General features: G+C 39.7%; 2 protein-coding genes across 2 annotated transcripts in view; one reads left to right on the top strand and one right to left on the bottom strand.

Annotated features, from left to right (window-relative positions):
* Positions 1–16,977, top strand: part of tmem104 (transmembrane protein 104) — a 168,285-nt gene extending 151,308 nt beyond the window's left edge. The window contains exon 10 of the mRNA XM_048555163.2: positions 15,062–16,977. Within this exon, the coding sequence (XP_048411120.1) occupies positions 15,062–15,819 (758 nt within the window). The 3' untranslated portion in view covers positions 15,820–16,977. The remainder of the gene's footprint in view (positions 1–15,061) is intronic.
* The window catches only part of LOC125463633 (glutamate receptor ionotropic, NMDA 2C-like), a 149,734-nt gene continuing 135,653 nt past the window's right edge, over positions 3,587–17,667 (bottom strand). Inside the window, exon 14 of the transcript XR_007249879.2 lies at positions 3,587–5,472. The gene's annotated coding sequence lies outside the window, so the exon portion shown is untranslated. The remainder of the gene's footprint in view (positions 5,473–17,667) is intronic.

Here is a 17,667-nt window from a genome sequence, read left to right as displayed (position 1 = left end):
TCTTGTTTGGAAGAAATCAATATTGCCCAGTATGGGGTTTGAATCTATGACCTTGGCATCATCACCACACCTCAACTATGAGCTAACCAGCTATTTAAAAACGTACTCCCTTGGTGTTTCTGGGTCAAATTCTTTGTCAAACAAATGCGTGAGCTTACCTACATCAAATGGACTACAATAGCGCAAGGAAGAAGTTCAGCACCACCACCACAAGAGAAGTGAGGGATGGGTGATGGGCAAATGCAAATCTTGCCAGTGACCGCTATATCCAAAGAACAAATTCGCCAAGAAAATTCAGTCATTTTTAAGAAAAGCTGCAATCCATGTGGTGAGAGTCTCTCAACGCTCTGGTTTAGAATAATGGAATGACACCAATGATGAAAGCGATCTAAGAGCAATGCATGATTCGGAATGAGTATTTGAAGATCATTTTCTTTCACTTGTGCAGCTGCTGTTCTTCATGACATAGTGTAGGCAGTAGGACTAGTTCAAGAGACCTTGATACATTGCTTGTTGTCTGTAGATAGTTCGTATTTAGCTACTGTGTACTGGTTTGTGGAGAAATGTTGAATCAGTCATGGACAACCAGCAACCTCTATCCTGAATGGTGTTGGTATCATGGGAACAGCAATAGACCATTTTTTCCACTTACCAACTACTTTTTAACATTTGTTCTTTTCTGTGGCTGTCGCTGGTAAAGTTTGCGTTTAGCTATTGCCCATCCTTAACTGCCCCTGAGAAGGTGATGGCCATTGTAGTCCATTTGATGTAGGTATGTTTAAGAAGCGGAGTATGAATTAAATTCTCTCCCAAACAATGAAGGAGCACTGATTTTTATCTCAAGTCAGGATGGCAATTGGCTAAGAGTACAAATTGCGCTGGTAGTGTTGGGCTGTGTCTGCTGCTCTTGTCCTTTTTTGAGGTAGTGGAAGCCACGTGTTTCAAAAAAAATTGAAGAGTTGTAGAGTCAAACAGAGTAGAAACAGGCCCTTCGGCTTGCCATGACAGCACCAACCAATGAAGTCTAAACTATACCAATCCAACTTACCTGCCTTTGGTACATAGCCTACTATGCCCTGGCATTATAAGTGCTCATCCTGATGTTTCTTCAATGTTGAGTACTTGCCTCCACCACCCACTCAGGCAGTGCATTCCATAGTTCCAGCACCTTCTGGGTGAAAAATGTTTTTTGATCCCCTCTAAACCGCTTAGTTGTCACCATAAAGTTATGCCTTCTGGTTTTATGCCATGGGGGATAAAGATTTTCTCAATGTACCTTTTTATCGATGCCAATCTTAATTTAGTATACCTCAATCAGATTTCCCCTTCAGCCTAACAAACACAGCCTATCCAGTCAATCCACATAACTAGGAGTTTGCATATTGGGCAACATCCTGGTGAATCTCCTCCGCACTCTGTCCAGTGCAGTCACATTCTTCCAAAAGTGTGTTGAGCAGAACTGTGTACTGTCTTCCTACTGTCTTCCATCTGTAGCCTAACCAGTGGTCTATAAGTTGCAATAAGACTTCCCTGTCCCTATATTCTATGCCCTGACTAATGAAGACAAGCATTGTCTATGCCACCTTAAGCACCCTATCAATCTGTGCAGATACTTTTACGGGTCTACGGACTAACACATCACAGTCTCTTTTTGTCCCTCTGTCCTCCCTAGGGACTTACCCATTCGTTGTGTAAATCCTTTTCTTATCTGGCCTCCCAAAATGCGCTACCTCTCAAGATCAAATTGCATTTGCCGAAGCTTTGCCTAATTTAGCAGTGGCTGATATCACTCTTTAGTCTGAGACTATCATCCTAACTAGCAAAAACAACACCACCTTTCATGTCATCTGCAAAATTATTAACTACACATTCTGTATTTATATTCAAGTAATTAATGTACATTTTTAAAAAAAAAAGTTCGAGTGCTGATCCCTGTGGTATACACCTGGTCCCAGGCTTCCAATGTCAAACAATTCTCCATTCTCCCTTGCCTCCTATTTGAAAGCAATTTCAGATCCAGTTTACTAACTTGCTTTTGATTCCATGGACTCTCTTTTTTTGGACTAGCCTTTCATGTGGAACCTTGTCAAAATGCTTTACTGAAGTGCATGTGAGCCACATCAAGTAAACTACCCTGATCACAATATTTGGTTATCTGTCCAACAAATTTGTGCTGACTATGCTTGATCCATCGCTGCCTTTCCAGGTGTTGCTTATTCCTGTTCCTTTTTTTCCTAATACTTTCCCTACCACTGACATCAGACTAACTGGTTTGTAATTACTTGGCCTATACTTGCAGCTTTTATATATTTTTTTGAACAATCCAGCGTCTGGCACTTTACTGGGCCCTGGCAGCAATATTAAATACCTTGCTGGCCGCAGGTAATCTCCTCCTGTGCCTTGCGTAGAAGCCTGGGATACATCTATCTCCCTCAGGTTACAAAGATTTAGACACACTTCATGCCTGCTAAAACCACATCATCCTCCTTCCAACCATCACCTCGGACCTCACCCACATGCTGTTTCTCTGTGCACAGCTGGTCTGTACCAGGTTCCACTCTTTCCTGGCAATCCTCTTTCTTTTAATGTGTTTTAAGAATGCTTGGATTTTTTCAGAATCTTATCTGTTCAAGACATTTCTTAGCCCTTCTTAATTTTGTTCTTTAAATACTCCCCTACATTGTCCATGCTCCTGGAAGGTCTCCCCTGTTTTTAATGCTCTGTTCCTAACATGCTTGTTCCTTTTCCTCCACCAAACTCTCCATCCCTGGACATCCAGATTTCCCTGGACTTGCTTCCCTTGCTCTTCACTTAGAGGAACATGCTGGCCCGAACACTCAGTATACTACCTTTTTAAAAGGCACCTACTTTACAAATGTAGACTTAACCTGCAAGTAGCTGCTCCCACCCTTAGCTAGATAATGTCTAATCATGTAGGCTTTCCCCCACTTTAGACACTCAGTTGCTGCATTGTATTTTATGGCTGCTGTACACTGCTGCCACTGTGCATTAGTGATGGTAGAGGTGAACATGAAGATGTGGGATTGCATGCTAATTGATTGCTCTGTTCTGTTTGACAATCAGGTCAGTCCCGTGTTGCTAGATTTGGTAATTAACTGTACTGCCTTTGCCCCAGATCCACTGATCTATATTTGGGGACTGTTTTTAAAAAAAACTTGATTTCAATCTTAAATTAATGATTCATCAATCAACTGCTGTTTGCAGAAGGAACAATACAAGAATTATCCCTTCTCCACCCTCTGTCTCTTATAGGAATCCCTCGTGTGTAAGCCCAAGCTTTTGTAATTTTTATTTCTTTTCCTTCTGAAATGGGTTGTGGGGTGTTTTTCCCCCCCATTGCCTGTTCATGAGGCCCAATTTCAAAATAACTTGCAGCAAACTGTTGAGGGTTGAAATGGAAGTATTTTATTCATTCATGTATTCAGATCCAGATGGATGATTGTCAAAGACATACACAATCAAACATAGAAGGAATAAAGGAAAATAAATTTAAAGAAGGAAAACAAAGGGGTTGCAATTAAGAATAGCATAGAACATAATTCAAATGCTTTTGTCTGCATCCATAAAGTTGGAAATAGTGAGAATCTATCCTGTAGATGCTTGCATTCAGGTGGGTGCAGTTTTCTTTTAAAGTTGGCAAAGGTGTAGTAAGATGGTTTTGATGTACAGACTTGGTTCACTTTTGCAGTGAACATGGATTTTGAGAAGAAAATAGTTTTCAAAACAATTTAGATATGACATAGGCTTAGCTCAGCTAGGAGCTGGGTTTTGTGAGCAAACCTTGGATTCTTAGCAGACTGATTATAATCGATTAGATTCTTAATGAACTAGAGCAACTGTCGAGAAATTTTTCCTGGTTGAACTGGTTTCAGTTTAATGACTGAGCTTGTTAATGTTGTTTTCCATTTCTCTCTGGTGAGGACTATTGCTTACTTGTAAGAGATTAGTAGTGAACTGTTAGTGTCACTTCAGGTATATGTTTCAAAAGTGACCCTGTATTCCAAACATTCAGAACAGGGGTGTGACATTCCAGGAAAATGATGCCCCGGTTCAGAGCCAGATGCCTCTGTCCTAGTAACTGCTGATTGAAAACCTTCCAGAAATTGTAGTCCTGTTGTGTCATGTGATAGGTGAGGTTTTGGTCCTCAAGTTATTTTAAAAATGTAAACAAAAAGGATCCTTTTTAAAAACATTTTGTTGTCTCCATGTCTTGTGGACGTCATGCAGGGCACTGCTATTAGCACTCAGTTCAAGAAACTGTCCATTATTCCCACTGTGATTCCTGCTGCTCAGTCAAATTCCTAACTAAACCAGTTTCAAGAGTTTTAACTTCAGCCAACCATTGCACTCAAACTTCATTATCAAATGCTGCCTTAGAAGTCCTTTTGAATAACATCTATAGCTATTTTCCCTCTGATCAGCTGAATATTTTAAAGGCATTCTTTGAGCTTGTTCTTTGACTAGAGCCATCAATTTTCTCGTGTTTCACTTAAAATGAAGATTTCCTGGTTTCCCACTGCACCTTCGTTAGGTATCTGAACGTGGCGTGCATTTTTCTAATTTAAACAAATGGTTCCAAAATCAAGAAAATATCCTTTTGATGCTCTTGTTTCTTGAATGTTGGCTATTGTTACAAAATAACAATGAGTAGGTGGTGAAGGCCTTTACAGAGACATGTAAGTCACTCATTGTAGAGGACCCAGCTCATATGCTGTTTTTGTAGCCACATGGTTGATCTCAATTGTTCACTTCAGCTTCTGGTCAATGTTGATGGTGAGAACTCTGGTAGTACTATTGTTATTAAAGGTCAAGGAGAAACGTTTGTTTGTGTCATAATTGGCACCTGTGTGTTGTATGATGTTATGTACCATTTTGTCAGCCTGTACATTGTCCAGATACTGCTATCCACAAGTATTGGTGCATTATTATACAGGGAGTTGAAAATGAAAGTGATCACTGCGATCATCATTAAATGGTCCCATTCCTAGCCTTTTGACAGCTGGGTAAGTCATTTAATGAAGCTGAAGATTGTTATTGTGTTATGAACTCTAATCTAATCTCTAGAGACTGTATTTAGTAAAAAGAAATGTAATCTTCCATTTGATGGCTGAAAGAATGGCCATGAGATTTCATGTTCTACTTGTGCATCATTTTTGCAGGTAACTTGTACTTTAAAATACAGAAGAGAGCCATCAACACAACTGGAAAATAAGAGCACTGTGGTACATGCTGTGTTGAAGTAGACATTCAATATTCCCAGAAATGGTTCATAAATATTCTTGGCTCCCAAGATTTATTTTTGATTATTTTTTTCCCTTTTTTTGCTCTTGCCTTGTAAATCTCGACCCCTGGTGAGGTTTCTTGATTCCATGCTCAGTCAATGAGCACTTGCAGTTGGTCTGGCTGCTTAAGACTTTACTTTTTATTTCTTCATGGCCGGGTACAGTTCATCTGGAAAACACAGGAGTTGAGCACTTCCCTATTCCTCGAAGGAGCTGCACGCGCAACTTAATACAAAGACATTTTTATACTTTTCTTAAAACAGGGTACATGGTGTGATGGCATAGAGTATTCAAACAATTACCAATCAATACATGATATTGCTTCATTGACCATTACATAGTCCAATAATTAACTGGTAAACAACTATTGTCACAATATTTAGGTTACTTTTTGTCTCGACATATAGGGCCATAACATTTGCTACTGAAGGTCAGCTAGAATGGTTAGTACTGCATTATCTTATCATTACTGTGTTATTTATGCAGCTCTAGCAAAACTCAGTTCCCAGGCTAAAAGAGCAGCTCGAGCAGAATTTAGTTCCCAGGCTAGAAGTCATCTTCTGCCTGTTTCAAAGTTTCAGATTCCCAGTGTCGTGCGCTCTTGTGCTTTCTCGTTATTGTTGCTGGGTCAAAATCCTGGATTTCCCTTCTTGAGGGCATTGAGTTGACCTACAGGTGGATTGCAGCAGTTCAAGAAGGCAGCTTGGTACCACCTCTTTCAAGGGTGGCTAAGGATGGTTGATAAATGCTGGTCAGCCAGTGATGCCCATGTCCCGTAATTAAATAAAAAAAGTGCATTACTACTACTACTACTGAGGATACCAATAGATAATGAGACAACTATGGTCTAAACTTAAAAATCTAACACTCATGTATTATAGTTAGGAGAAAATGGTTGACATACTGTAAATTGTGTTACATTACACCATGTGTAAGATAAATTGGGGAGGAGAATCTTTTGAGAAGCATTGCAGGAGATTTGAGGGAGGGTGATTTGGTCACATTGACAACTGAATTGTTCCTTCACCTTTTGTGTTCTTAAGTCTTAAAAACACATGAGCAAACCACAAAAGCTAATGAATTTGCATAAGAAAAGGAAGAATGTTAGGTAACTTGGGAATGATTGAAAGTGGACTTGGAGAAAACATACTGTAATCCTCTTTAAAATGTAATGCTGGAAATGAATGTAGTTATTGACGCAATGATATTCAGTGCAACTGCCCTCCAGCTAAGACACATTTAATACCCAGCATGCAAAACTTATTGCCTTTTGTTAAAGTTTGAATAGCGTTCCAAACTATACTCAGCTCAAGAATTGTTAGAGATAGTAGGAACTGCCGATGCTGGAGAATCTGAGATGACATGGTGTGAAGCTGGATGAACACAGCAGGCCAAGCAGGAAAGTTTGATGTTTCAGGTTGGGACCTGCGATTTCTGAAGAAGGGTCCTGACCCAAAACGTCAAACTTTGCTGCTCCTCTGCTGCTTGGCCTGCTATGTTCATCCAGTGTTATCTCGGATCGAGAATTGCCTGTTTCAGTTGGAAGTTTGCATTGTCACACCATTAATTAATGAGGGGGGATAATTATAGACATTGCAGTCTCACCAGTTATAGAAGAGTTACTAAGCTCTCTTCTTTGGGGACACTGTGAATATTTAAATATGGGCACATCAGATGGGATTTGTCCCACAGGTAGATTTGTAAAAAGGTTATGCCTAACTAATCTAATTGCAATTTCTTTAAGTAGGTAAGTGACATTTGTTTCTAATTACTCCAGTATATTTATCTATACTTTTCACTGACTTAAGTGAAAGGAAAGAGTGTTATATTTACTTTTCTGGAACACTTGGCAGTGTAAATTGCAGATAACAAGGGGCAGTTTGCAAAAAGTGGCAAATGAAATTTAGTGTGGAGAAATTTAGTGAGGTCTTTGACCCAAGAAAGACTGATCAGAATTATGATAAATTAAGTACTGTGGAGGAACAAAAGTTCAAGGATTCAAGTACAACAATAAAGGGGCATCCACAGAGTCAGTTAAAAACTATTATGCTTGCACTTGTATTTGGTGGACAGAGGACAGCATTGTGATAACAACAATCGAGGTTTATATTGTATGTTCACCAGAATGAAATTTCCTAAAATAGCATATTCCTGACCTATACAAGATATTAATTTTGGCCAAAAGATTAGTTTAATTAGTTTTGAGAATAAAAACAGCACAGAGATATTTGAGGTTTGTTGAGGTTGTCGTAGCAAGAAAATGGCAAAATAGATGACAATTTAAGAAAAGGATGAGGGCAGAAAATTAAGAATGATTCACTGTTTGCCCTTGCCTAGGTTTTGCCCATGGATTGGGTGTGATGTTAGAGTTGTGTAAATCTTTTGCTTTGGTAGGGTAGCTCAGTAAGAGTTTAAAAACGTGAAATTCTGGTTGGGCCATTTTGAGATGGTGATAAATGCTTCATGCAGAAGTGGAAGTCTGGAACCTCTGCCCACCTGCTCTGCATCAAAACTCAAAACTCTATTAGGTTATGATATCAAGAGATATCAGTTGAAATACCAATCAATCTTAATTTGAGTGGCAGAGCAGGTTTCAATACTGATTGCATCCTGTTGACATTCTAATGGTGAGATGAGAATTTTGATTTGACGAGACCCTTTGCTGGATAGGCTGCTGCAGTCTCCAATTCCGTTTGTTCCAGTGCCCCCAGTACCTGAAATTTGTCCAGGGACAGATGCTTGCACAGCAGAGAGCGTGCTGTCTGAACTCCATGTTCTGAGTGTATCAGTGATTTACTGCAAGAGCAGGTGGAACTGCACTGAGATCCAGGAAGGGCTGACTGCCCAGTGATGCATGCTTACCAGTTAGTGTAGCTTTTATAATTAAGGTTTATGGTGCTTAATACTCCAGTTTAATGAGGTGTTTACAGGCAACGTGCAGACCTTACACACTCTATCCACCTAGTGTCTGTGCAAGGATGTTTGCATTGAAGTAATTATCATTGCTGTTCTGTGGGTCTAATTCAGTTTATCACAATGCTGTCCTCTGTCCACCAAATATAAGTGCAAGCATGATAGTTTTTAACTGACTCTGTGGATGCCCCTTTATTGCTCTGGTTTGCGTATGTTTTGTGATGTGACGATTTTCTCTGGCACAGTTGAGCTTTGGAGATGTGTGTGTGGGGGCTGTGTGCAGTACTGGGATTAGAAAAGCTGTTTGGGGCTCATATTTGGATTTGTACCAAGTATTGTGAGACGTGGAGTACAATATTAGTAGAATGGGGACTGCTGATTTAGGCTTGTATGGGACATGAAGCTTTATTTTAAGAGCCTGTCAAAGCCAAAGTTGACGGTTGGAGGAATAAAAGAATCACCCACTATTGCCTCACTAAGTGGGAGTAAAGGTATCGTAGCTGAGCAATCTCCAAGTAGCAGCAAGTAGACAGTTGTCAAGAGAATGAACTTCAGTCACTAGGACTGAGTATGCCCCTGAAGTCATGAACAATTTCCTGGGATAAGCCAGCAGCTGTAATACAAACCAAAGAACAGGTGGTTCGAGTGGCCTTAATTAACTCTAAAGAAATCATACCGAGTAAATGAATCCCTGATAGGACACAGGGAGCATTCTGTTGTTCAGGCTATTCTTCCTTCTGATCTCAACAATTTGGTCTATTTTAGTAATTTTCTGAACCCAAAGAAATATTTATCAAACAAACTACTTGACCTTCTCAGTGGATTTATTTCCAAGTATTGTAAGACATGAAGACCCTTTCCTAAAGAAGAGGTTCTGTATTTCCTGAAACTGTAGGCTGTGATTTGACATCAATTGATGACTGATGTAATGTGGTAACTTGGCCTGAACTGATGATCTTTGTAGCTTCGGCCTGCTGTCTAATTGACACCAGTGGTCTGCCTTTTCTGTGGTCTAATGATTGTGCATTTTATCTTTTGATAGCTGTCATGTACCCCTGCGAAACTTAACAAGGAGGCTCCCTCTGCGATTAGCTCATACTGCACTTAGCCTGTAGATGTTTGAGACAGTCTAGAGGGAATTTCTGATCTGAGAAATCTTTTGCATGCTGTATCTGTGCTGCTATGGAAGGGCTTGTGTAAAAATAAGACTTGAATTTATGAAGTACTTCATAACTGGATGTGTTTCACAGCCAATGAAATGCCTTCCAAGAGTAGCCACTCCTGTAATAAAGGAAACATGGCAGCCAATTTTGAGCACAGCCTATACTCTCTCCTATCAGTCTGATAATAATTCCAATCTTTTTTTATGATATTGACTCTGATAAATATTAGCTTGGACAAGTCAAATAACTTCCATGCTGTTATGTAAAACACCAAATGGTAATATTTCAAGTATGTTTAATGAACCTATTTAGGCCTGTTAGACATAGTTCTGGAGCAGGTAAGACTTGAACTCAGGCCCTCTTACCCATATATGGGGGCATGGTTGCACCCCATGAACTCTCAATTTAATCTATTATGTGCACTTAAATCAGATTTGATATCTGTTTAATGTCTCATTTGACTGATTTTGTATTTCTGATAGTTCACATTCTCCCAGATTCTTTTATGCTCAAACCTTGTGGACCCAGAAGCCTTGTTAACCCTAGGTGAAAGTCCTTTCACTTGTCCAACCTGTGTCCGCTGCATCTCAGTGTATGAGTTGCAAGATGGAGTGGAGTGCAGGAATGATGACCCAGGCCATGCTATTAGTTTCAAGTGCCAACTCTGCTTTTATGCAACCCATGATGTGGAGCTGTCAGTATTGCTACTGTCACCTTTCCCACTGGCACATGGCAGCATCCTTTGCATGAAGTACATACAAGCTAAACGTTGTGCCTCAGTTGCACCTCCCACCTCTTCATGAAAATCTATTTGATCTCTTATTGGCCCTGCACTCCCTTTTGAAAACCCTTCTTTTATTCTTTAAATATTTATGCAATTCCTCACTGTTCACGTTTATGTTAGTTGCTAACCTATTCTCATACTCCTTTTGCCCCCATTTCCTTTTTGAATACTTCTCTGTACTTTTGGCATTCTTTGATTTTTCTACTAAAACTTGATAGCTATTGGAAGCATCTACTTTTATTGATTCATTATTGTATCATCTTATTTGGGTGTCCCAGTGTGTCTGTCCTTTAATGGGAATGTCATCCTCGAAGACTTTGCATTTAATTTTCTATCTTACTCTCTAATCCTGGATACTTGTCCAGCTAAAGTAAATGTCTTTTAAATTCATTGAAATGTATCCTCCTTCAATTCATCCTTTTATTGTTTTTTGCCATTTCCCAGTTCTAGTCTAAACCATGGCTTTGCTTAACAAAATGAGTGCCATTACCTAGATGCTAATGGTTGTAGCTAGCTTACCTGAGCAGAGCACAGGCATCTGGCACACGTTGCTTGTCTTGGCCTTTCCTGACATTTGACAGAACTGATATTCCGTCCTGCAGCTGAATTTGTCTCTGACACAGAAACTGTCAGCCTGCGATTCTGTTTTGATCAATATCGACCAGCAATTTCATTTAGTTTCAATTTTGGTTACACATCAGGTGATAATTGACCAAAAGATGCAGAAGGTTCCTTATCCAGATGGAATTTGTGAATCAAAGTCAGGCACTAATATTGATTTCAATGACTTGGCTTTAGAAATCAGACTTGGTAAGCAGGGCCCATCTAGGTTGGTGTGCCCTTGTCTCTACAGCTATGTGGGAGATAGCGTTACAATCAACAACTATGCCTGTGGTCAATTATCCTGTTGATATTTGAAAATGAACAAAGTCTTGCTGGATGGTGCATCATAGATATATTATACTGTCACCTCCGATATGACATGTAGAAATTTTAACTTTTTTTGTTAAATAATCTGCAGTAATTGAAATCCATCGCTTTCACTTTTGGTTCTCAAATTGTTAGCCTGTTAATTTTTAAAATTATTGCAAAGATGTCCTATTTTATGCACTTGCATGTGTCATTTTGTCTTGTTAAATTCCAATCATTCAAGGGGTCTAATGCAAATAAGATTTCATTTGAGTGAAGAACTGTTAAGTGTGAGTGGCATTTGTCCAAGAAGTGTGTGCACTAAGTGTCTGTCACTCTTTATGAAATAGTTCCAAGTTTTAGATAATTAGTGAATGATGCCTTTTGAATTCCTTTAATGATCAGAGCTATAAATCATTTTTTATCTATGCTTTGCATGGTACGTTGACCAACTTCTACAAGAGGAAATGTCACTGAGTTATGAGCATCCAGTGGGATTGGAGCATTTAATTCCTATGATCCAGGGAATTATGGGGCATTGAATACCCTAGGTGACCAGCTTGAGCAAATAGTTCATAACTTCTATTTGAAAAACAACAGAGCCTTGGAATCTTCAACTGTTGACTATTTCTCAGGATTTCAGATTCAGTGAAGCTCAGACTGTTGAATGGATTCTTATCAATTTGACTTGAGGGCTTCAGTTTACTGTGCCATCCTGCAGTTATATGTCACCTATTTCACAGCCAGCAGCCTATGATCTATAGGAGTGTAATCAGACAAGATTGGCAGTGAAAGGTAACATTAGGAAAGGTGAGCAAAATCTTGGTTTGAGACAAAAGTGAAAGAGCTTTAGAGGAGAATTTAGTTTCTGAAAGCAGATCACTTCAGGTAATTGAAAACAAGAAACTAGAGGCAGGAGTTGGAGGAGCATCGTTCTCAGAGCATTGTAGGGCTGGTGGATAGGCAGCAGAGACCACAATGATTTGCTTGTGGTAATGCAGATTTTAAGCAGGTATTGTTGAACTGGAAACAAAGTACATCAGAAAACAGACTGGTGATTAGGGTGAGTCTGAGATGGGTATGGTTAGCAGGGCTTTGAAAAACTGTTGAGTTGAAGTTGGAAAGCTCACCAAGAAATCATTGCCATTGTCAAGTCTGGAGGTAGCAAAAGCTGGGATATGGTGGTTAGCAGAAAGTTAATCTGGAGCAAGATTTGGGATGAATGATAATGCAGAGATAGATGTGGTCAGCCTGGTCAAGTAGGATGTCCAACTTGTGAACAATCTAGTTGAAACTGAGCTGTCACAAAGGATTTTATAAGTACTTTGAAGTATTGTTGCTGTTGTAATGTAGCAAATGCAGTAACCAAACTCCAAGTCTCATATAAAATAATGAGATAAACAATCAGTTAAATTCTTTTTGTTCATATCTACTGAGCGCTAAGGCAATCATCAGGGCACAAAGCACAATCCATTGGTTGGTTGATAGTGCCATGAAATTGTCTATACTTACCTGCAGAGAAGAACCTGGATTAATTGCTTTTATTAAAAATCATGCCTCTGATAATACAGCACTGGTGTCAGCTGCATTATGGTTTTAATTCTGTCATGCAACCAAAACTAGCAATTACTCAACAGCATAGTTGCTGTTCACCACTCTGGTTCTTATTCTTTAGGCTAAACTTGCCTTTCCTATCATGTATTCCTAACTTTTGTGGGAGGTTGTATCCAGCCTGGCACCACTGTGTAAACCCAGGGAATGCAACATATGATGCACTAAACCCAGTGTGTCATTGTTTTCTAACCGAGACCTGATTTGGTAGCTATCTTGTATGTATTTCATTCTGAATGATTTTAGCTGAACTAGCTTGGGCATTTAAGTAGAAATAGGTTCCCTGATGGGAATGGATTGGCTCCTACAGCATATTTCCCCTCCATTCTATGATCAAAAAAACCAAAAACTTATGAATGGAGCGGAGAGGACAGATGCTTTGAATTGACATATGGAACAAACACATTCCAATTGGTGATCTCCTCTTTTAAGCTGTGTAGATAGCTGCCAGAGAGGGACTACTTTACTTGAGCTGCTGTGCTCCAAACCTCCAGTTTCAGATATGCACCCAGGGGTTACAGGCAACCACTGGTGTGCTTCATAGGAGGGGAGAGAAATTCTATTGATTTTCTATGGTTTTGTGGAAATAGAAAATTGTATAGTCACGCACCATATTTTTTTTTCTCTTCCATCTGTTCAGGGATGCCATTTTCCACCTCTGGTACGAGTGGGACTTGAACTCGGGCCTATTGTTTCAGAGGCAGGGATGTTGCCACTGTGCAACAAAAGTCCTTTGTGGGGACATAAGCATTATTAGATGTTGAAATTTGGATTCATCTGGTTTACCTTTTAGACCAGCCTAGGTGATGCAATAAAGAGTTATCTAATTATATCTGCCATACAGGAAAAACAATCACCCCTTTTTATCAATTTATTGGGATTGACTATGGATTTGATTAATGCCAGCATTGATCCAACCTTTGGTTACCATCTTGATGAGCAAATGAAGATGATTGTTATTAAACACCTGCCAAAGGGCTCACTGTTTGTTGAACAGGTCTCTATCCAATGAACATGGAAGAAATCCTCCATTGGCTCATAATCTCAACACTGAACTCAAGGCATAATTTCCCAGACTCATTGGTCTTCTCTGGAGTGCTTCCCTTTGCAACCTTCAACCTGAAAAACCCTTCCACCTCCCTCCTGAGATTGCCTCTGACTGTTCTGATAGACCCATTGTTTTTGTCTGTTCTTTCCCTATGGAACTTGTTTCTTCCTGTCTTGTCTCCTGTCATTTATTGCCCCTTGTTCATCAATATTCACCATTTTTAATTGTACATCCCAGCTTAACTTTTGACCTTTAGTTTTGATGTTTTCTGCCATTCCAAGGATGCTGAATGGAAACTTAGAACAGCACCTCATCTTTTGATTGACTACTTTAAACATTGCCAACTCTGCACTGAGTTCAATGACCATTGCATCATAATTATTGCTTCCATTTTTTTTCCAGATAGCATCTGTTGATAAAAATTGAACTTTTCTGGTTACATCTACTCCTGATCTTTGTTCTTGGCCTATTTCCCCCACCTTTTTGAACTACACCATCTTTTTACGTTTAATGTTTTGTTAGAAGGCCCTGTGCCAAAGTTCTAATGGCTAATTAACATTATACCTATTTTTTAAGAAAAATGAAGCATGACCAGGGACAACAAACCAGTCTGCTTATCATTGGTTTATAAACAAAAAATGGTATTGCTACTAAAAGAGTAAATACTCAGTAAGAGTAGTTGACAGTGATGCATTAGATCTAATGTGGATGGCAGTAACAAATTGAGCTGGTAGCTGAGTGAGGGAATTTCAGAACTTGGCAACTACATTGCAAATGGTAAAATGAATAAAGAGGTGCATCTAAGGAATAGGTGTTCAAAGTCATTTAGGGATGGGCAACTGTGCTGACCTTGTCGGTGACACCCACAACCCATGAAAGAGTAAAAAGACCATTTAAGGGACAGGTGAACAAAGCTGAACATGATATCTGGATCAGGAAGAACAGGTAAAAAAGCTTTAATCAGTTTAAATCCCACTTTTTTTGCTCTGGTTGAATTGCTTGTTTTTTTGTACTGTACATGCTATAAGATCATGTAACGTAATCACCTTCCTGTCACCTTGTTTCGCTTTCTTTCTGGTCTTTCCAACCCTCCCTCCCTTTCCCTGGCTCAACACGTGGTTAATGTGCATTGTGTCTCTGAATCTTTCTAGTTTTGATGAAGATCATTTGCTTGAAAATTAACCCCCTATTTGTTCACAGGCACTGTCTGACCAAGTTTTTCCAGCATTTTCTGATTTTTATTACATGTATTACTCATGGTTTTTGTTCTACGATGTGTAAAATTGGCACTTTGTTTTCTGACAACTCTCTCTTTCCCCTTGCCTTACAGCTTTTATAATCATGATCATTTTGGCTTTGATCAGGATCGGTAAGGGTTCGGGAGAGGGCCATCCTCCAATCGCTAACTTCTCTGGCATCCCCACCTTGTTTGGTGTGTGCGTCTACTCCTTCATGTGTCAACATTCCTTACCCTCGCTCATTACCCCCATCAGTAAGAAGAAGCATATGAACAAGCTGGTCCTCATCGACTATGTGCTCATCCTAGCCTTCTACAGCCTGCTGTCCTTCACAGCCATCTTCTGCTTCAGTAACCTGAAGGACATGTACACCCTCAACTTCACCAGCAATTGCAATGTCATCAATGTACCCTTCATTCGCTATTTCTTGGGACTTTTTCCAGTTTTTACAATCAGCACAAACTTCCCAATAATTGCTGTTACATTACGCAATAACTGGAAGACAGTCTTCCACAGAGAAGGGGGGATGTACCCATGGCTGATTGATCGAATTATCTTTCCTTTAATCACCATCATTCCTCCTATACTGGTGGCGTTCTGCACCCATGACTTGGAAACTCTGGTGGGCATTACTGGTTCTTATGCAGGCACTGGGATTCAGTACATAATTCCTGCGTGCTTGGCCTACTTCAGCAGGAAGGACGTTGAACTTGTATTTGGTAATGATGTTCGGAATAAGCACAGATCGCCCTTCAAACACACATTTTGGATTTTCTTTGTGTTGGTGTGGTCGTTGTCTTGCTTCATCTTTGTAACAGCCAACATTGTGCTGGTAGAAACCAAACACTGAGCCTTTGCACTGAGACACATCCTGTATTATTCAAAACTCAAAAGCCAGTTTTTGTTCCAAAGCACCACCAAATGATTTCACTGTGACAAAATATGCTAAATTCATGGTGAACTATTTAAAGTATTCATGATGTCATGTTTTGCGGTTTCACTTTCCATCTGCATATGAATCCGTAAATACTGCACTCCACTTCTGTCATTATGGCAATTTCAACTCCTGGTTTATAACTGAAGTAAGTTGTCTCTTGGCATCACATGACATGCCTAGGAACACAATCTGTTCTCAAGCCATTCTATTCTCCTGACAAAATTAAATGTGGGCCATGTAAAGATGGTCTGTTCATGTCCTTGTGGAATATTCTTGCATACAAAAAACCGTTTTTACCCTACAGTTTAAAATTATTGACAATCAAGTAATGAAATGACTGCAAACATTTAAAGTTGTAAATCTTTGGATTGTAAAAGCTGTTGGAAACAGCTGAGTTTAAGAAATACTTTGGAATTCTACAAGATGGAGCAACATGTAACTGAATTAATGTCTATCTGAGCAATACCGTCTGGATATTTCCTGCCACTTGAGAATGCAAATCTGATTTGGATTGAGTAGAGAAAAGCTTGTTTTAGAAAGACTTTTTATTCCTCACTTACTGAGCAAATGGGCTGTACAGGCCACTGTTTGGTGAACCGTAATGTCTAATTTTAACTCTAGCATGTCAGAGCCTGCTGTCCTCAGTCTGGTCTGGTTCCATAGACCCCCTGACCTCACTCTCCCATTGCTTACTTTCTGTCCAGTGCCTTGTACTCTGTGAGGTGCCTTGTGCTTCATGTTTACTGAACCCATGCAGGTCTCTGTTCTTAAATACACTCTTCTCCCTTTAGAGATTTATGTAAAAGGAGTGTCGTGGTGATATTGTTGCAGCTAATCTGCCCAGATTGGCCTTTAAAATGAGTAGTCCAGTCATCAGTCTGTATTTTCAATCGTTAGCACTATTGGCTTTGCCATCACTCACTAATCACTTCAGGGTGTGATGTTTTGTGTGGGGAACACAAGAGCTGCACATGGGTGTGTAATTGGGACACAGGTTATATATTTCAGTGTTGATTGACATGCTGTATATTTCTGCATTTTGTTATTATATAGTAAAGTGTTTGAATCGAAGTGTATTGAGTGAAATCTCATCTCTCTCTCTGCCAATCATTTTGGGTATGATTGACAGTAATAGTCCTGCTCTAGTAAACTGGTTATCTGATTTTTGTTTACACTTTCACATCACTTATGAATGTCTCGAGTCTGTGAAACTCAGTAATACACAGATCACTTAACAGCCAGGTATGGGTATCATCTGGGGAAGCCCCTGAGCATTTGTGTGGTGATGCACCTTCATCTGTACGGTGCGAAGACATGCAAACTGAGGAACTTGGGCTCAGTTGTGTGCTACACAGACTGAAATTTGGAGGTTGCGCTATAGGATTATAGCTGCGCTAGCAGGAGGAAAGATAATAGTTATGGTTCTTATTCCTCACCCCAGGCTACCCATTCCTGTAAAGCATCAATAGAAGGATGACCAGCCAAATTACATGATAGGGGCATCTATTAATGATTTGCCATCACTAGCAACAATTGAGGGGCTGAGGAAGTTTTCTATTTAAAGTTAAGCAGCACTACAGGAAGGACATGGATCTTTTAATGGGATTAGATGTTGTTTGGGACAACACTTGTTGCCCATCTCCAGTTACACCTGAAAAGGTGATGAACTGCTGCTTTGAACAGCCTACAGTCCAGTTGGTGTAGTGGGCTCACAATGTCATTAGGGTGGGAGGTCCAGCATTTTGACCAGCAACACTGAAA

The sequence above is a fragment of the Stegostoma tigrinum genome, chromosome 22 (assembly GCF_030684315.1).
Source record: "Stegostoma tigrinum isolate sSteTig4 chromosome 22, sSteTig4.hap1, whole genome shotgun sequence".
NCBI lineage: Eukaryota > Metazoa > Chordata > Chondrichthyes > Orectolobiformes > Stegostomatidae > Stegostoma > Stegostoma tigrinum.
Note: the sequence above shows the minus strand (reverse complement) of the source record. Positions and strands in the feature narration are given on the sequence as shown.